This window comes from Cygnus olor, chromosome 5, assembly GCF_009769625.2.
Source record: "Cygnus olor isolate bCygOlo1 chromosome 5, bCygOlo1.pri.v2, whole genome shotgun sequence".
NCBI classification, from domain to species: domain Eukaryota; kingdom Metazoa; phylum Chordata; class Aves; order Anseriformes; family Anatidae; genus Cygnus; species Cygnus olor.
The window spans coordinates 45108186-45129775 of record NC_049173.1 but is presented as its reverse complement, the minus strand read 5'-3'; the positions used below and the strand labels follow the sequence as shown (position 1 = coordinate 45129775).

The window sequence follows — 21590 nt, the reverse complement described above, 5'->3', positions numbered from 1 at the left end:
GTATGTTTTCTGAGGAAACTTCTGTCTACTTTTGGAACTGCATTTCTGTTGCCAAGGAAACTCCTTTAAGCACAGCATTCTAGGAGCACACTGCTGCTTTTGTTTGCCAGTATCCTATTCATATCATCTAAGTAAGCACTTTACATACTTCAGCCTCCAGTTTCAAATGGTGAAGTTTCTCAGTATTTATATTCCTGTGTTAAATATAGTTCATTCCTCTCGTTAAACTCGGGGACTCTTGCAAGATGATTTTAACAGTTGCTTTAAAGGACAGGTTTTTTTCACAAGTTTTTAATAAATTAGTTTTAATTTGAATAATAGCTCCATAGGTTATAGCACTAGTCCTTAAGTGTTAATTATCTTTTCACTCTGAAATTAATGTAGTCATTTCCTACTGACTCCTCTACACCATTATTGAAGTGCTGAGGAAAACATGTCATTGAGTTCGGAGCCAGAGCTGTTGTTGTGATTAATCCTGGTCACATGGCCGATCTCTGCCAAAAGGAGATCACTGAAAAAAGGTGACAAAGACAGTGATTTCCTGTCAGCAAAGAGTACGACAGGGCTGTCTAGAAGTGATGCAAATGAGGGAAACTTTCACCACGGTTTGTTTGATCCACTCGGGGCCACAGCCCGCCGCGCCAGGGAGCGGCACAATGGAGCAGCAGCACACCCAGAGGAGAGAAGGCGCTGCACCTTCGCGAGGGCGACAGCCTCCAGGAGGGAAACCAAAACTGCTGCCGGAGGTTTTTCCCTCCACTTTTTTTTTTTTTTTTGAAAGGTATCCTTCTCTTTTGAGGTGCGTTGTAATGGGATTTAATACCGGGAGCCGCTTCCTGCTGATGAAATGGTTTCGTAGTTAACCTGTCCTAAAGCCGCGTCAACTACATTTCTCCAAAATCTCTGCGCTGCTACAGAAGTAGCAGGGTTTTCCATCTATCTGAGAAGTTATTAGTTCAAGACTTACGGCTTAAGCAGTTCGTATTAAAAACAACATACATCACTTGTAACCAAACAGGAAAATACAATTTCTTTTATTTGATATTTTAAAATGTTTAGTTAATTTTATTCAAACATGCTAACAGTCTGAACAATCATGCTCTACTTATTTGAATGGGGTTTTAATCTAACACAATTAAGTTTTGCAATTAATCTTCTGAGGAAAATGGAAAGAATTATCATTAACGTTTCTGCCTAGTATACTCATTTCTAATGTCCACATTTCCAGTAAATACCGACTTGCTTCATTTTTGAACGTTCAAGGTACAGAATTACTCAAGTTCCCACTAAAGGGCTAATTAGCAGAGTGTAAATTCTTTGGGTTTGATCCTCCAGAAACGGCACATGAATACAGCTGAAGTCAATGCAAGTTCTGTGTACTCAGAGCTTATGAGATCAGGCTCACATGCAGTAGATTAAAATGATATAAACATGATACATTTGGCATTAAACTGAGCTATTACCACAGTACAAAGAAGTGAGAGTCCAAAAAAAAAAAAAAAAGGGAGGGGGAGGGGGGGAATGCTCCTTTCAGTTTTTTCTTAGTTAGTAGATAGAGCATCAGAGGACAAATAAACTGCAAGTTGTGCATTCCGTGACCGCCATCCCATCAAACACCAGTTGATTTTCAAAACCATTAGCTAGTTTAAGAGTGTAAAGCTGAAATCATTTAGGGCTGCAGGGGAGCACAGGGAGGAAAACGAAGGAAGAATAGTTTTCTATTTTTGCAAGTCTTTGCACTAAAATCTCGGAAATCTAGGGAAAGTCAGCATACATATTCAGAATTAAAAAAAAAAAAAATGGCTGTGCTACTCCTCTTATATTAAGGGCAAAATACAACATAGTTAAAGAGAGTTAATAAGGATCCTAATAAAAAACCATGAAGCTCCTGGAATATCACAAAACAAAATTAAGTTGAGAGTTGACTTAAATCTATATTAAATCTGAAAATAGAGTACTGGGAAAATAGTCTAACCGTGAAAATACATTTTATTTTCCCATATGCAATTTTAGCATTTATATATTATGTTATGCTGCTTTAATGTATGCTTTTCCCTTCCGATTTACCTGTTTTATCATTGCTCCTTCCCATTCATAGACTCCTTAGGGGCAGTGATTACTGTTGGTAATAGTGATACCACAGCAGGTTCCCTGGCAGAGACGGCTTGCTGAGCTGGCTCAGATGTGCAATTACTTGTCAGCTCAATAACTGAGAAGAGGGATCTGTGGGTTTAGGAGAATCCACCAAAATGCAGAGAGTGCAATTAGCAGGTTTGTGTTTGAAACTGTAGCTGATAAAGAATGACTAAAGCAAGACCTATGTTTTCAGAACACCACACATCTTTGAGGTATTCTGATAATAATAGCTGCTTGAATTTCTCTTTACAGATTTCTTTCCCTACAGAGTAGAAGGGCTGTGTTCACAGTGAAGTGTAAGCAGTGCGGGTGTCCCATTGCTGTGAGCACTAGACCATCCACCACTCTGTACGAAACCCTCCAAATAAAAAGGGTGTCACTACTGATTACACAAGAGGTTTACTGGGATAGTTTAAAATATATATATATATAAAATATATATATATATATTCTGAGGGCATGATTCATTCTTTTACTTGAGTCTCTGAAATTAAGGATGATAAAGACCTACTGATTTATCTGACCTCTCTTTTTCTAGTGTATAATTATTCCCTCAATCATATTTGCTAATGTTTTCTTTTGTCTACTTTTAAATGTCTGAAATTATGGGGCTTTCAACAGTTCTTTAGGAGGTTTTTAATTTTTTTCCATTGAAAAGCTAACAGATCTTAATGCTATTCTTTCAAGCCTTTTATATTACCTGCAAATACTCATCCTGGTTTATGGACACACCTTAGCCATCTCTTAACCAAACTGCACATTTCTAGTTGCTTAAGTCTTTCCTTCTGTCCCTAGCAATTTGCTTGCTGCTTTCACTGGAAAGGTATACTCAGAGTATTCACTGTGAGAAGGTAAGCAGTCTGTTTCTACCCTTCTACAAGTGGTTTTGCAGTTGTCAGTACTTTTGAGATGGGGGCTCTATTAATTAGCAGATGCCATCACTGTGGAAACTGTAGAGCAAACACACAGTCCCTTTGACACAAACTTTCTGCTTTCAGAAGTGTCACACACATCGTAAGACAGAATTTGGTAATAATGAGAGACCGTTACTTCCCAGTTTGGATAAACAGTATTCCTCATTTTGCCACCATACTCTACTGCCAACTAAGTCCTAAAAATTACTGCCCTCTTTTATTATTCTCACTATGCCTGACCATCTATAATTATTTTTAATGGCTACATTTGGATATCAGAAAGGGAAGTATCCTAAATAGCACCCAGTATACTTGGGCTGGCTGCTTATGCCCTGTTGCTTCTCATATTGATGGGTGGACTTTTTTTCTTAAACTTTGATTTATGCTTATTGATTTTTATTTATTTATTTATTAGTGTAGGACTAAAACTAGTAGCTAGATTAGGCATGGTACAAGCTGGTCATATACGGACAGGCACTACCAAAACACACTGTTTTAGACTTGCAAGAAACTTTTTACCCAATTCTGATATTGCTTATTTCTAAGCCTAGACAGGGCCAGGACTGTTAATGTGTGACTAATCTGATTAAGTATTCAGAAAGTTAGAAAAAATACATTAGTGAAAATAAGAAATGATTGACGAATCAAGAAATAGAGATTATGGAATTAAACTCACTTGCAGCCTAAAATAGTTCAGACCTGAACCATATTTCCATTCCTAACCATATTTTAACTTGTTTGGCAATGCTTTTTCACCAGGTATTTTAAATAAAAGGACTAAAATTAGAATAAAATGCAAGACAGACATCAAGAAAATAGGATGCCAAAACAAGAAAAACTAAATTATATTTAATAAATTATCAAATTGTGCAATCATAGAAGAAAGAAAACAACTTCTATTTGACCTTGAATGTACCATTTATTCGATAAGAAATAAAAAAAAGCTAGAGGGTAGTTGTTTCTTGTCATTATACTGTTGCTGATTCTGTGGTTAGTTATTAATTTTATTTTTTATGATTCACAATCTGCTCTTTGAAATATGCCATATGCTCAAAGCAATTCAAGGATGACAACTGTCAGAATTACTCCAATAAAAATTGCCTAAATGAGGAAGATTTACTGCAGCCTGATATTTCTGTCAAAAGCCCCTCCTTTCTTTTCCCCACTGCCCCTCATTCCCATGGACTATAGCTTCTCAGACACACAGCAAAGCCTGAAACAGTTTTAGATCAAATCCATGCATTTTGGGCAACTTCCTAAAAGTACTCTAGAAGAAGTGACAAAGCTTCTGGGCTAACGCTACCATGATAAATATAATAATCTGCATGTGTGACTGTGTGTGTGTGTGTATGTATATACACATCTTTTGTAGATACATGAAGACTCTCTAATCAATATGCAAGTCCAAAATCATTTTGCTGAAATCACAAGTGTGATGACTTAACATGACAATGTCTGCTTTATGCATAACTAATAAAATTAAATTGGAAAAGTCCTGCATTCTGGCAGCAGCAAACCAAAATCAAGGCAAATTTCTTTCTTCCCAGAAGAGGTCTGAAAGGTGGATAAAAATCCAGCTGAAAGCTCCAATCAAAACACATTTTGTTAAATGCTACCATTTCATTTTTTTCCTTCATTTTGTTTCAGTCTATTTATTAATGCAGTTTCATTTATTTCTATTCATCTTGAAGACAAATCTTTGTCCTTCTATAGAATTACACCAAATAGAATGTGATAAAGGGAACTTTCTTGCAATTATGATGTCGGTGCAGCCTGTCAGCGCACAGGGGATGGAAATGAGGTTGGGGACAGGGAAGGGAATTCTAATAGACACCATGATACATACAATGAACGCAGCGATATCCTGTGAGAGAAAGACTTGTCAAGCTAATCAGATCTTCTATAGCTAGGTAAAGGCAGTAACGGTAGCGCTAACCTTGTAAAGATGCTGCTGCTGCTCCTCTGACATCATCAGGTCATGGCTGTCCATCACAATGGATTCCATGTCAATCAGCCAATCCCAGAGCTCCTGGTATTCTGAATCAAAGTCCAAAAGGCTGTAGATAAGGAACAAAATGTATTATGCATAAATAAGGTGTAGTTGTTAAAATCTTGTATTAGAATAATATATTCTTGAAAACTCATGATGTTCCTACTTATATTTCTAAAGAGACATTCTGTATTTATACAGAGTGGAGGAAAATGAAAACTGAAATCCAATTTAAGCCAGTGCCATGACCTAAATTCAGCAGCTGATGCCAAATCCTGACAACTGTTGGCATACTGCATTTGCTTCAAAATTTCTGAAATAGAAATCCCCCATAGATAATGTTGATTAATGGTTTTTAAAGTGCTGACTTTATATTAAGCAAACTTTGCAACCATCTTGATATAATTCATATAAAAATATTATTTTCATAGAAAAATGACTCAATCCATTCAGCTATCCTTCTGCTGTCTATCTGCCTATCTCTGTAAATATCCTACATTTATTTTCATGGATGAGTAGCTAGCATTTCAACTTAACGCCTTAAGATAGGCTTGAGTGAATATGGTAAGCCAGTGAGAACTAAGGCTAGATACAGTATTAGACAGGTGTTCCCTACAGACATGTAAGAAACAAAGGTAAGGACAGGAAGTCAAAACAATGAATCCTTGAATAGCCAGCAATCATTAAAATTCAAAGGAGGATCACTACGGTTTTCAACAAAATAAATCATTAGAATAAGGAGCTTAAAAGGATTAATGTGATTCTCTATTGAAAGCCCAGTGAATAAGTAAGGCATAGCTTCTTCTAAAATACCATGGTACAAGACAGAAGGTACATACTAAAAACTGCACATTTGTCAAAAAAATACCCCTTGAAAAGGGATCTTCAAACCTCCAAATCTGGAACTAACAAAAGCCTTGTCAGTAGTATAAAAAAGCCCCATATTGATCAAACAATAGTACATGTTCCACTAAAGCTAATTTCTCCAATTATTAAAAACTTTTCTAGCTTTCTGCATCTTTAGCAACACCATTAAAAAAAACCAGCAGTATTTCAACAGAGAAACAATGAACTAAACATGTTTTTAATGTTATCAATACTACTCCAGTTTCAGTTGTTATTAACTAGAGTACCATGTGCACGGTAATTTTGAAAGCTTATATATAAAGTTGTGACAAGTAGAACTGTCAGAAGGAAAGAAAGAAAGAAAGGAGAAGGAAGAAAGAAAAGCCATTTGCCTTCTATGGTATAATTTTCAATGAGTTGACAACAAAGGAAGTCTTGTATAATGTACAAGTGTTGATTCCTGCTTCTGAAGTAACTCTTAGTTTAATCCACTGTACTTTGTGTACTTTTACTACTCTTTCAGGAGCCATTTGGCTCAGATATCATTTTGAAACTGAAATGAAACTAAACTCCATTTCGAATACTATATTTGCAGTGATAGTGAATCTTCCTCCCTTCCTCTGAAAACAGTACAACCACACTGTATCTTCAGTATCTTCAGTATCTAGGGCTCTTTTATTCCCCTTCTGTTCTATCCAAGTATTACCCAGCATCGTAAAACCGACAAGCAGTTATTAAAACATATGTTTTATGATATAAGAGGCTTGATTTCATCTCATGTAAATTAGTACTGATTCAGTTGGACTTGGTCAGTTTTCACTCAGCAGTGAAATATTTGAATTAAGATATGAAGCTGACTGAATCAAATCCTACATCCAATGTTCATAGCCTTCTGCTGCCAGAATGGGATGGGATGCCTTTGGAGACTGCGCCAGGAAGTGGACTGGGATTTCACTGTAATGTGCAGAACACATGCTGGATCCAAACACCTGCTTTGTATCTATAGAACCACATCTTGGTTACAGTCCAAATTCGTCCATTTATTGGTGTAAGAGAATGAATTGATCCTTTAAAGACACACAAAAGCACTTTTCCCTGACCTTTACAAAACCCAAATAAGCACTAGGAAACAGCTGGACAGTTTGATTTCTAGCTAATGTTCTAAAAAGCATCTCAACCCAAAATAAAGAGTGAGAGAAACAGTATTAATTGGAAAAAGTCCAAGAAGGGATTCAGGACGTAACAGGGATTTATTTTTTTCCCCATAGTTTAGATCCTGTGCCTCTTTCATTTTTTTTTTTTTTTTTTTTTTTTTTTGAGGGGGGGTATTAAAATAAAGTTAACTGAGACCATTTTTAAGCAAACTGTTTTTGGCAGTTATTTTCCTGAGCTTAAAGACAGTGACGTCAGCATAAAAAGCATCATCTTTTTTTTTTTTTAATTTGCTATATTCTTAATAGTTCTGAAATAACTCTGATGTTTTTTAAAAAATGCTTTGCTTTGTTTTTAAAATGAATACCTTACATATAAATGGAAAATACTGATTACTATTAAATTATTATTTGGAAAAAGCTATGTTATTAAGGTGTTAAAAAGATATTCAGAAAATCCAGCAAATGTAGGATCAGTGACAGGTAAAGATTAAAATGTACCTGTCAGTATTTCTGTGGTATATTGAATATTTCTTTTATATTGAGAGTCTATTTTTTTTTCTGAGCTTAGCAGATCTTTTTCATATTGCCACAGGCAGAATCAAGGAAAGCATAACTTCTGAAATACTGGGTCTGTGTTGCAGATGCAAGAACTACAGAAAACATCTAATTTTGGTAGATTATCCAAATCCACTGATTGCCAAAAAAAAAAAGTTAGGTCTTCTGTTTACTGGGGAAAAAAAAAATCTCCATTAAAAGTACCCAAACATTAACAACAAGAAGGCTATAACGTTAGTTAAAGGGCAGGAAACTACAGCTTCCTTAATACAGGTTTTGTTGGTTAATAAGCTAAAATCATTAGCTACATAATAACTGAAATGACATTAAGAAGTATATTTTATCTTGGTAAACAGGGAATCAGATATGCAGAGTTGCATGCCTAATCCCTTGAACCCTAAACATATTTCTTAAAATGTGGACATCAATTTATTATTTTGAATGAAAATTCATGAGCACCTTTCTCATGAGAAAACCAGCTCGTCTGTGGCATTAATAAATAAAAAGGTATGTGAAGCTATTTCCATCAGCCTTTTTCCCCATGTTTAACATACACTTCCAGTTTGTATTATTTCTTTGACAGCATAACTCACATGCTATTTAGAAATACTGTAAACATACTGAAATGCTCGCCAAAAAAATTCATCCAGACAAAAAGTTCTTTCAAGTTTCTGGGTCATGATTGTTTGGAACTCCTTTCCATTCACATGCTTCTATTAGGAGAATATAGGAGAGATCAAAATTCTGACCTTAAAATCGTCTTATATTCCATACATACAACCCTCTCTATTGTCATTGCAACATCCACGCTCTGCAGTACATCTTTCTTTACACAGTAACTGGCATCCCCTTATTCTGCAGGTACTACCTTAACCTTACCTATCTGAGTTTAGTTGTTTCCTGCACAAAGTCACCTCCCAAATCTTTCTCCCCACTATATAAACAATTCTCCATCCACAGTAACACTTGTTCCCAGTGTAGGCACTCTTCTTTCTCCTAGGCCAAATGTCCACAACTGCTAATGGATAGATACCCTAATTTTCCCAGTTATCTGAATGCCCTGTTCTCTGTAGAGATCTCATTTATCCTAGTAACAGATGCTGGCTCATCCTACTACAGAATTTCTGTCCACATGTTTTGTGCAGTAGGGAAATACTGAATAAACCTTACTTTCAAAGCCATATATCTGTAGGTAAAAGGCATTTCCATTGTGTTCAATACCTCAGACTGGTTCAAATGGAAGTTTTCCATCTGAATTTAGCCCCCATGTATTTCTATAATAGCTAAATATGTGGTATTCTATCTATCTGCCTCCTGTCTGGCCCAGAAAGGTGGCCACAGCCCAGAAACAGGGAACACCAGTAGATCACCATTGCCAGTAATAAGCATGAAATTATGAGTGCAAATGAATGCAGCTAAGAGCTTCACTATCTGCTTTACACATATGATACGCAGAATTACAGACTGGATTTTTCCATGAGGCTTAAAGCTTTATAGCCCCAATCCTCAATAAAATCAAATGTCTCTTATTGTCTAATTGTCTTATGTCCCATGCAAAATTCCAACCTCAAGTCTTGCTCACATTCAACTCTGGCTGCAAAATTATAAGCTGTTTTTGAACATTTAGCCCCCAGTGCACATTTATATACATATACACACCAATTCGGAACAAATTATTTTTATGGTTGGCAATAGCTGCACTAGCGTGTTTGAGAATCTGACAGATTTCTGCATATGTAATCAAGATCTCAGTAATCCTACATAATTAGCCCACATCAACTTTTCTAAAACAGTCATCTTTCCATATAATAAGAGGGGATGTTTACAAGGCTCATTTATCTTTACAGTTGGTAATTTAATAAAACTATGTTTCCAAGACCTCAACACTGAGTTAACAATTGAAAAAGGAAGTTATGGGGGTAGGAGCATCTTGGTCAGTGACTTTCCTTGAACGCAAAATTGAAGGTAAAAGTTCTACTGAATTTTCTGGTTACAAGAAAACTTGTATCCAAATGAGGATGTACCCAAAAATGAGCACTAGTTAGCTCCTTTGAACTGCTTTTACCCCGTACTATTATGAACTCACAGGTCTGTGTGACATTTAGAGGAGCTAGTAGTTAGCAGATAGGGTTTTTTAAAAGCCTCCTAGAAAAAGTCTTAAACCAGAACTACAAAATATTTTCTTTGTTGTGAAAAAAGGAGGGGCAGCCATTCAAGACTTCATTTCAGTGATTAATCTGTCCAAGATTCTTTGCTCAAGTTGTCAATAAAGGGTTTCTTTTAATATATATATTTATATATATATACACATGTATAGGCACTTACATGTATAGTATGTGTGTATGCGTTTACATTTATTAAGTCAGACTGAGATGACCAACTCACGTGAAAACAGTTAAAATTGCAGCTTTCTAGATGTACAAAACTGGGATGCTTAACTGAGAACTGTAAGTTCACTTACATATATGCGTGTGTGTATATATTTATACACTTTTATATATATAGAAAAAGTTTCATATTCAACTTTCCTAGTCACTAGTAGAATTACAGTTAGCCAGAATTGTCTTACAGTGGAGTTAACAAGTTATAAAGACATTTCCTTGAAAGATGCTAAGAAATCAGAAGAAATGAAGACATAACAGGAGAAAAGCTTGAAATGAAAGGACGTTACATTTATTTTTAATCAAATAATGGATTGCTATTAGATAATGTTAGGTAGTCCCATGAACAAACCATGATTTAGATAAATTATCCAGAACTCATTAATTTCTGCATTAATATATGGAAAAATAAATATATAGAGACAGTTTTCCCCTGCTTCTTGACCCAGGAAGAAAAATCCTGGTTAACTAGAAGCAAGAAAAAGTATATCATGTAAAAAAAAAATACAGATCAGTGAGAATAAAACAACAAAAAGAATAGTTCCCTACCCATTACTTCCCACTGTGTGAACTTTTGACATATCAGCAAACTCTTCCTTTCGCTTGCTACTACTGCTGTACTGCTCGCTGTACAGCTTTAAGGACATCTGTTCAACAGCATCTCTTTGTGCTTCCAGATAGCATAGCTGAACCTCAGCCTAGAGAAAGAAAACAAAAAGAAAAAAACAATAGATTAAAAAAAAAAATCAGAAAGAATGCATTTAAAACAGCTTTTGGATTGCAACAGTTTTAACACAGAGGAGTATACACACCATCATTTTTCTCTTTGCATTATAGTCAAAAAGGTTGAAGCAGTAAGTACGATAAAAGTACAGTGTATTCCCAAATGCTAGAACTGAAGTATTTAGGTAACTATCATGGAATGTGCTAGATAATCCATGAGATCTATATCCCATCAAACGCTGCATAAAAACGTCTGGATGTTAATAAAAACGATACTAGAAATGACACACTATGTCAGAACAGGTAGATGTATAAACTAACATTTCTCAAAGGCTTCAAGACTGATGTTTCCAACACACTGCCTGTGCCTCATAATTAATGAAAATCATATTGTTGTAGGCAGTTTTATTTTAAATTGCAAGTGTAAACAAAAACAAGCAACTTGGCATTATTCACATTCTTCTTTCCCATAGCTGTTGTCCATGATTACTCAGCAATTTTGATTGCAGTGATAGAGGCAATAAGTTAAAAATGGTGTTTTCCATCAGACTCTGTGCCTGGCCAGAAGAATGTTGAATAATATTTGGCATGATAACTTATTGAAAAGACACTTTATTTATTGCAGCTGTAGTGATCAGTTTGATTCTGGAACTCAGAGAACCAGATGATAAGAGGATGAAATCTGCTGTGTGCCACACTTGCCCCTAGGAACAGGGAAGAGAACAGAGGGCAGAGTAAGTTCAAAAGCACTTGGGGACCAATATGCTATTGTTTTCTTTTAATATGCTTCAGTGAAAGAAAAACGCATTACAAATTCTGATAATGCTTCAAAAACCTCTACTTCTGTGTAACTACATACTCATTTATATTAGTAGGAGAATGCCTGCTGAACTATTTGGTACCATGGCAAGTAAACACAACAAGCATGGAGGAAATGCTGTGCAAGAACTCTTGCATTTTCTATGGCTGCAGACAGGGAAGTGAAGAGTTCGCTTGGTTGTTGACAGCACGGCAGAGTTACCAGTCTGTAGAAGAATGGCAGCTGTAAAGAGAAAGCAGGGAAAGGGCTAGAGTTGAGAAGGAAAACGTGCAAAATCCAGACTAAGGACAAATGTAGGCAAGTGAAGAGAAGCAGGCACTGAAGAATGGCAGTGGAGAAAGTCTGAAAGAAGGTGCAAAGGTCTCAATAACAGTTGTGTATATTTGCATATGCCTTGCTTTAGCATTGATGCAACTTTTGCTGAGTAATAGTACAGCTATTTGGAAAACTCATTTCCTTCTCTAATTTTTCCTCTTACAGTGAAATTCATTATGTTTGGCAGTAAATCGCAATATGTTTTCAGAAATTAAACAGAAAAACTAGCAAATTTTCCAAGGAGATAGCAGATAAAAATCCCAAGTAAAACATCCAGGTTTGTTAGTGCATACACAAGTGAAATACAAAGTTTTCATACCTAGTCCAAAACAGTGGAAAATGAAACCACGCAGGGTTACCCATGAAGAAGCATTACTGGCACACAAAACCAGTTGGGACTGTTCCAGTTAGCCAGAGTAGGCTGCTAAGGTTGGAAAGAGCTGTAAAACACACTACTTTTAGAAACTATAATTAAAACTGCTGCTTATTCAACTCAGAAATGACCAAAAGAAGCAATAAACACACACCATTACCTTCCTGGTCCCCTTCTACCTCCAGGTACCTTTTTCTTTAAGGTGATAAACAATCCCCTTCCCTACAGGGATTCCTGATTGACCTTCTTTTTTAGAAGGATTCTTCACCAACCAGGATAATCTTTCAGCTGAGTATTTTGTACTGTCCACATAAGGCTATCAATTTTCTCTTTTAATTTATTCTTATCAGAAAGGACTTATTCAGTTTGTTTTCATATTAGTTATGGTTGGGTATGACACTTTCATGTAGGCATGACACTTTCAGTCTAAAGCCCTATTGTGAAAGACTGATAACTTTCCAAAACAATTACCTTAAAATAAATATATATATATATATATATATATATATATATCTTATATATGTCTTCTATGACTGTTTTAAGACTAGAATTGAAATCTTCTGGATAATTTAAAGGAAACAATTTCCCTGCTTTTCAAGATGGACTTGGAAGTGGAGACAAGTGATTATACTTCTTGCTTTTTTCCTGATCTTTAACTTATGTACACAGAATAAAACCCTAAACTTCCCCTAAGTAGTCCAAAAGCAGGAAATTCACAGATAATCTAGACTCAGTAACCTCCCATATATGAATTAAAACTCAGCCCTAATCAAACACATGCTATTACTCAAATAGCACAACTATCTCAATAGTTGAGATAAATTTTGGGAGGGCATTTTCTAATTCCTCCCCCTCACCCCCCAGTTTCCTATATATTTTAAAAGGGGAAGAATAAAGCAAACCTCTTTTACCAGATCTTTCAATCTCTTCACTTGCAAAAAATAAAAAAATAAAATTGTAAATAGGTAAAAACTTAAATCAATATGAAAAATAAGAGAAGAAAATGGAGGACAAAATAGAATAGTGGGAGAAAGAATGTACAGGATGGGCAGAATAAATAAATATATGGAGAGGGACGAATGTGTTTCCATTGTTTCTTCCTTACAGTTAGAAGGCCCTTTTCTACTGAGGATTATGAACTCCATTAACATCACACACTATGAATCCTGAATACAAGTGATTTTGTCCCAGTCCTTGTAGCACAGAAATATGATCTCTCCATAAATCAACTATCTCTGTTTTTAAACCCACTTGCTGTCTTCAACTATTGCAGATACTTACAGCAATTGAAACTCGGGCAGTGTAGTTTCAGATGGATCTCTCTGATTTCTTGTCTGTATGAATTCATCCATCTCACTGTTGTACTTAAGCATTTTTTGTCCCTGTTCTACTGATACCAGCTGCAAATCCAAAGAGGCTTTGAAGACCTCAAGTAGGTATTGATCAGTTTAAGTCTCAAAAAGCTACATTCTGCAGAAGCTGAACTAACTGGCACAAGGCACAATCTAGAAAATAGTACACAGCATGTATGCAGTAAATCTACTGCAGTTTATTTTCATCTTAAAATCTTTAGTAGGAATGAAGGATCAGTTTTGCAGTATTCTGGCAGAATAACAGTAGCATCTTTATTAATTGCTAACCAATAGAACAGCTACTTGTTTTACCCTCTAGCTTATTTTGAGAGTGCATTTTCAGATTGCCCTACATATGCTTTCACGTTACTTAAGGCAACTCTAAGAACTTAATCTCTATCACAAACACACCACTATAGATGTGGATGTCTAGCAAATCCTAAGAAAGCCTGCTAAGATATGCATCATTCCAAATATACGTAATAGAAATTGGATGGGAGGCAATCATTCATTTACTCTTAATACCCGAATGCAGAAGTGAAAGACTGAACATGCCAAAATAAAAAGAAAAAAAAAGAGCAAGGAATGATGCTCAGCAGTTGTTTTCCACTTCATGGTCCTCGTATCCTATAAGTAACATTTTTGCAATAAAGACATAATCACAAAGATGCTGGTGATGGTTTGTGGTCTGGTTACACAAACTCTCTAACCGTCACTGTCCTACCAAGAAGGAATGAGTTTACAAGATTCAGTTGTAAATTAACGTGAGATATTTCCAATAATCAAATGACAAAACACTCTGATTTTTCCGAGCCCGGAGGACACAACCTCTGTACATGACTATGAAAAACAGTAGTCTGTGGGAAAACAGTGAACATTTTCTACACTTGTGCCAAATATTCAGATCTAGTCTATATAGTCTATATAATAGTCTATATAATAGCCTATATAGTCTATATAATAGTCTCTCTATATATAGACTATATATATATAGACTATATATATATATATATAATAGTCTATATAATAGTCTATATAATAACAGCAAATATTTTTAAGGCTAGAGAGCTCATTTTCTAAAAAGCAAGAGCTTATAAATAAACTAAGGGAGCCTGGCGTACAGACTCTACTCCTTAAGACAGGCTTTGCATGACAACATAGAACGTCCTTTCCTATACAGATCACTATATAACACGAAGGGGTAATCAGAGACAATACCAATCAATGAGAATACATTGTATTTCTTGTTAGACCTACATGTTAGAATGACCTTATTGTGAAGTGGAGAAAGACAAGACATGGGATAATGGCTGTTACCGTGGGAGGAGGGAGATTGAAAGGTTATATAGAGAGTGTCAAATGAGAGACTCAAAATTTACACAAATGTAAATTGGAGATAAGAACTCAGTGTTGTGTTGTTGTGCTGTAAACAATTTTTATATCGGAATGTGCTAGAATAAATATCTCTGAATTTGTGTGGAAGGGAAAGTGTTTTCAAACGCTGTTTCCTAGCGATCATGTCTTTTGTTAGGAACTACATTATGGTAAGCAAACTATTCTGTTTTAAATATACAAATTATACTATATACACTTGACTTTGAAAAAGTAGAAAAAGCTATACCACTTGTACACTACACTGTAATTACTACAGAATTACATGTGAAATACAGGCATAATTTAATTTTTCTGCCATTGGTTAACCTTAAACTGTATAAAAATATTGTCTCAACTTAAAGCACAAGTTCTAACTTTTGCCAAAAAGGGAAGTGGTCAGAGGGCGTTATGCAGCATGTAGACTTAGAAGGCTCATCCGCATGTGTAGTTTATAGAAGTACAAGTACTCAGCTGCATCATTCTAAAAGGATGCATATCCCAGCTTGGTACACTTTGTAATTTAGGATTACAAGGATGCTTGGTACGTCCTTGTAATTTACATCCACAGATAGAATTGGGAGTAATTCCTTACCAGAATTAAGTAGATCAATGCATATGACTACATAAATGCTACTTGCAAGCATTTTTTTTTTCTGTTTTCTGACACAGTATTCTGGTTATCTGTCCACATTAAAAAGTTGTGGAGAAGGTCTAATTATAGGACACGAAACAGACCCTGGCTCTGTCTGCAGCTACTGAATAAAATGATATTGCGGAGTACACAGCTCAAAATATATTCCATGGAGATGCAGCTGAGAGATAGTTATTTGGCAGGCAAGAATTTGACCAAAGACTATACAGACTGATCATCCACTACTCCATCCCCACAGCCAGCCAACACGTCTTCTGCTTCTGGTAGAAGCAGGTACACTTCGGGTAGAAGCAGGACTTCCAAGAAGTTACCCAGGTATTTTAACTGGTATTCCCCCACCCCCCTCCCCTTCCTCTGCAAAATGTAAACAGCGACCTTGCTGCAGTTGAATTTCTTCTTAGTCGGTTACCCTTTCTGCTTTTGGCTCCCCTGCCTTTAACATCCTTCATCTTGCACACTCTCTTCAGGACTGAATCAGATTAAAAAATAATCCTATATCGTAAACTGTGTTTACTGAGAGCTGAACATCTGATAGTCCTATTACAAAGGACACACTGTGTTTTGATCATGCAGGAAATTAATTCTGTTAATCAGGGCATGCTTGTTACCAGTTAAAATCTTAGCAAAGTGTTTTTATCATCATAAATCTCAGAAATGCTTTTATATCAGTAATAACTTTATCACTGTATTTTTCAGAGTACTAAAACCATCACAACAATGTGAAACTTCAACACAGGAGAAGCAAAATTACAAGGCAACAACATTCATACTTATCAAGGTACTTAAATTCATTGTGGAGTATAAGTAACAGCAGTAACAGCGCAGTGAAGCCTGTCCAGAGGAGCTATAAAATGAAATTTTAGATAGGTTACAGCAAGTCAGAACTGCCTTCTCAGGCAGTTCCCAGATCAAGAATTAATTCAAGGAAAAAAAAAAAAAAAAGCCAGTAAATAACAGCAATACATTTTGGAGGGTTTCCCTTGGCTTTCAGAACTACATAAGTTTTTTTGCTATAAAGATTAGGAACATGACCTGTGACTTCAGGACAGTGGAGTGCAAATGCAATCAGTTGTGTGGCCTCAACAGTATTGTCTGACCAAATCCATGGAGGTGTCCTGACTATTGTGTTAATTTAAAATCTGGACCTCTGGTGTCTAATTCCTGATCATCCCCCTGCCTTTGGTTCTGTTCAGTATAAAATTAAATACACTACAGGAGAATGGCATGCCCTGTGTTTCAAATAGATCTCAGCTGTTGATCCAGAGAAGTTCCCCTTATCACAAATACCAAAAAAACATTGAAGGAAAGTATGAAAGGAATAACCTCTCCAGAGACTTCCAGGACTGTGAATAGTTTTGACAATAGCATCCCAAAATTGTGAGGTGAAAAAGAAAAATCCTCATAAGAATAAAAATTGAACAGTGGGCAGTATATACTTTTGTCTTGCAGGTCATCTCCAGCCGCAGAACCAATGAGTGACTGGCAGGATACAAAAAAAGGGTTTTTAATAACCAGGGACCAGGTGGAGAACAGGTTTGCTCCGACAAGGAAGCTCACACAGAGAGGGCTGGGATGACAGAACAATGCTTGCTAAAAACAGGCAGAATACACAAATTAACATATTCAGATTCAGCTGAGTGCATCAATGTAATGGTTAGAGTGCATTTAATCAAAACTGTCACATGCCTTCCAGCCTTTCTTCAGTGACACCTCTTGGAATGCCACCAGAATTGCAAGACCCAACGGTCCCACTCCTACAAACTCTGAAGAATTCATCCTATTAGAGAAGCAATTTATCAATACAACCTTCTCCCTTGTTTTCTTTCCAGTCCGACAGAAAAAACAATTTATTTTGGGAGGTCAGAACACAGATATGCTGTATTTAAACACAAGTTTGAACATCTTTCCAGGGCAGCCTCAAGATCTTGAAGTAGTCAGGAAGAGGAAAGACTAGTTAGACATAGAAACCCTTCCCTCGGCCTGCTAAAATTGTAAACTTAATTAAAAACTCCATTATTTGCACAGTTGTGATTGTTCCTACCATTCCCTTATTTGCACTTTTAGAACAATGAAGTGGCTTAAAAAGAGATTGTAAAGAGTCTGCCTATCATGCAAAGCACCGGTATTTCTAAAAGTCACGCTTCCCTAACAGGTTGGGTTACTAAACCATATGTACCAGCCATGCACCTAACTAGATCTGCAGGTCTGGGCATTCAAAATGGCCGTGCTCTTAAGGTTGAAGGTACAAATGGTCAAATTCAGGACAGTGAATGCATGCAGGAGAAACTCGGGCATGATCACATACCTTCCTCTGCCCCCATCCCTACAGTAATGGGCACAGACATTTCTAAAAAAAACAAGGGAAGGTAGTTCTTGCAAAACCAATACCTCCAAGGGAAAACTACCCAATGCATCCCAGGAAGGTATGACTGAGCTAATATAAAAATGTTATGGCCTTTTTCATGGAAACTTTGCTCAGAAGTCTACTTTGTGCATATTTTGGAGGAATCTCTTCTCACCACTGGGAGCTGTACTGACATATAGCGAAGTGAATTCTGATGACTAATTTGAAGAATTTGGCTTTCAAGTTACTTGAAATTATTATATAAAAAAAATCTCTTTTTGAAGTAAATATATGGTGATTATTTAATTCTTTACAATTATGGTGCATGAATCTGCATTTACTTTGGTAATACACATTGACTTTTAATTACTTTTACCATACTGTAATAGCATTCCTGTTTTATGTTTTGATATCTTTTCATGAACTGAGAATTTTACACATTTCTATTATTTATCATGCTAAAAGGAACCTACATAAAATGCAAAAATGACTATTAAGATGATGCTGTATTAGAGATAAAGTATGAAATGTTACACTGCATCATTTGTGAGCATGCTACATAGTAATTATTTTAAGTAGTGCATAAACAGTTTGATTTTTGCCAAGTAGCTCCATTTTAAACTTTTATATGCTTGACAAATGTTTCATATTTATTAAATTAATAATTACAAAGATTTCTTTTAACAACTTGTTTGACAATTTATTGTACATACTAACACTTACAAAATTGTAGAAATTTTGAGCTAAAATCTCTTTTTGATTCAATATTTTGAATCTGATACTTTGAGAGGCTCAGTAGTGTCAAACACTTTCAAGTCCAAACTCCTACATAGAGTTTACCTCAACGGTTCTTACTGAATGTTTATTTGACTTGTTCTGAAATCAAAGGTGATTCTTTCCACACCTAGAATATACACTAATTTGGTGTAATATTGCCCCTAGAGATAGGAATATTTTCTTACTATACAATATATATATATATTTAAATTAAGATCACTTTTTTCCTCTTACAGGGAGAAATGGTTATATTTCTGACTTTTTACATAGTGAACTGCTAACAATACCAAATTGTGCAGATATGAACACAGGACTCTTTTCCCTGCAAGATTAAGGAAGAACAGGCAGACCATGAAGATTGATAAACCCTGCACGTTACTTAATTAACGTATTTAACAAAAAATGGGAAATGCAGGCTTAGTACTTTTCTCCATATATTATCCAAATCCTTTCCCTATCCAAATACCATGATATTTATATACATACATACATATATATGTATGTGTATATATGTTTTTGAGAAAAATTCAAAACTGAAAATTTGCAAAGTAATTTATGAAAGTTTTTAAAAATACTAGTAAAGGCTGGAAATTACTGTAGCAACAGTAAAACATACAGCTTAATATGTTGATTCATACAATTACCTTGCCATGTATAAAAAACAAGCACACACTGGTGCTCATTTGAGTTGTTTACGATCCTCAGATGAGGAGCCTCTTGAAGCACCTGGCACCTACTGAGGTAGAGGGAACTGTAAAAAGATAACTGTTTTAAACATAAAATATGTGTATTGCTGAGAGGTCAGCTTTGCCGCTGCTGACTTCACTGCAATTTGCATGCTATTAAAGTATTACCCATAATGTTTGTAAAATTTAATTTTAAAGCTATGCTGGTAAAGATGTTTGCTGAATTGTAAGCACCTAGGACATTTGGGAAATTTGTTAACACTTTGATAGTTACAGTATTTTAGCCTCAGTTTGCTTTTTATTTACCCCAACCCCACCAAACACACACTTACTATTCTCTTCTTCCACTTTATGACAATGAATTTTGAACACAACAACAAAAAAACACAAGTGTATTGCAAAGGTACAGTAATGGAGATAACTTCCCCTTTTATTTTCAATATATTTAAGTTTGTTAAAAATGTCACTAACTCATTTATTTATTTATCTACTTTTTGCTGGGGGCTGAGATCTAATTATACTCCTATAGACTAGAGGTGATGGTTATGATTTTCTGCCTCACTCTGATACAGGCCTTCTCATTAAATCTTACAGCTTGGTAATCACAGTCATCCAGTTTGTGTTTCAGTGCTGCATTCGTGCTCACCTTATCCTCTTCCCCTGGATTTCCACCCTCCTTCCCCCTCCCATTCCCCCAAGACCTTTATTTACTCCCTGTCAGAAACTGCAAAATTAAAGATGTAGAATATGAAGATACAGTCTTTGCTTCCTGTGCTCTGACAGACTATCACTTCACTCTAAAATACACTTACTCTGGGAAGTACTGATGTTAACTCACTTGCAATGGCACATGAACTACAGTTCCCTTTGAAGTTTACAGAAAAGTTGTCTAGATGATAATGGAAAGGATGGAGTAAAGAAAGAATGACAAGAATTGCTTTACATACTAATAACAACGATTTAGTTATCAAAACACTACAGAACAAGCACGCCTTTATACCATTCTCTAAAAAATTTAGCTTCCTAGGGTTCTAATAGGCTTTTCCTATGGCTCAGGAATGCACGGTAGCACTCAGCCCAGTGCCTGTATCCTTATTTCAAAGAGAATCATTCAAACCGACATCCACCCTGTCAAGAATCTTGACTTTGAGCTGCTAATGCAGAATAAAAATCAATATAAATTTTGATCATTTGATGAATATTTACTTCTTTCTTTGGAGCTTGGGGATTTAGAATTGAAAACTGCTGAATCAAGTCATTTTATTTTTTTGTGTTTGTGCCAACACCAATTTACTACCCTCCTGAAAGTTCCTGAACAAGATGTCTCATGTGGCATACATGTTGGTTTTTCCTGTCAATCATAACTGTGTGCCAGTAGGGAACCATAAACATTTTCCTTTCATACTCTTAGTTCTCCAAAAAGAAGTATTTTGATTACTTCCCTGGAAAAGGTAAACTTGTCTTATTTAGACATACTGTAGAATGCCTATGTCTATTTTTCTAGGACAGCTGCTGTGCCTTTTTTGATACTATCTATTAAACATTTTATTGTCAGTATGAATTGCTTCCTACAAAGAAACAGTTTACATAAAGGAGTCACTGCAAACAAAGCTCAGTAACACAAAACAGATAAAGATGTACATTGACATTATCACTTCCCCTATATATTTTCCGAACAACTGCATGAAAATTCTGACCAGTATAATTTACACCAAATGTTTGTGAAAACGAAGATAGCAGGAGATAAATAGATCCCACAAGCGAGCAATTAAGATGTGACTCTAGCTTGCATTTCATCTTAAATAGAAATGTACCTTCAATCTTAATAAAATGAGCTTCTAAAAAATGTATATGGAAAGCTCCTATGTTTCCATAGTGATGGGGGGGTGAGGGGAGAAGAGGGAAAAGGAGAAATGATGCTTCTAAATTTGAAAAAGACCTAGATTAGTTTAACAAGAACTGTAAATGCAAGCAATTTTCATCTTGCAAAATTTTTTTATATATGACTCAGTGGCAGACAGGCTTTATCTTAAAGAGCAATTTTGTTGGTCTCTTATAAATTAAATAAAAGTGGCAGCAGCTGTCTTTCAGAAGGTTGATATAGGCTTGTATAGTCATATGATATTATGTAGACAGATGTTTTAAATAAAATAAAATATTTAGATTACTAGATACCTTGCTAGATACAAAGGCAATTA

General features: G+C 35.7%; 1 protein-coding gene across 1 annotated transcript in view; it reads right to left on the bottom strand.

Annotated features, from left to right (window-relative positions):
* AKAP6 (A-kinase anchoring protein 6) overlaps positions 1-21590 on the bottom strand; it is a 234126-nt gene that overhangs the window by 77605 nt on the left and 134931 nt on the right. Inside the window, 2 exon segments of the mRNA XM_040558408.1 lie at positions 4987-5107; positions 10526-10674. Coding sequence (XP_040414342.1) covers positions 4987-5107; positions 10526-10674 — 270 coding nt within the window.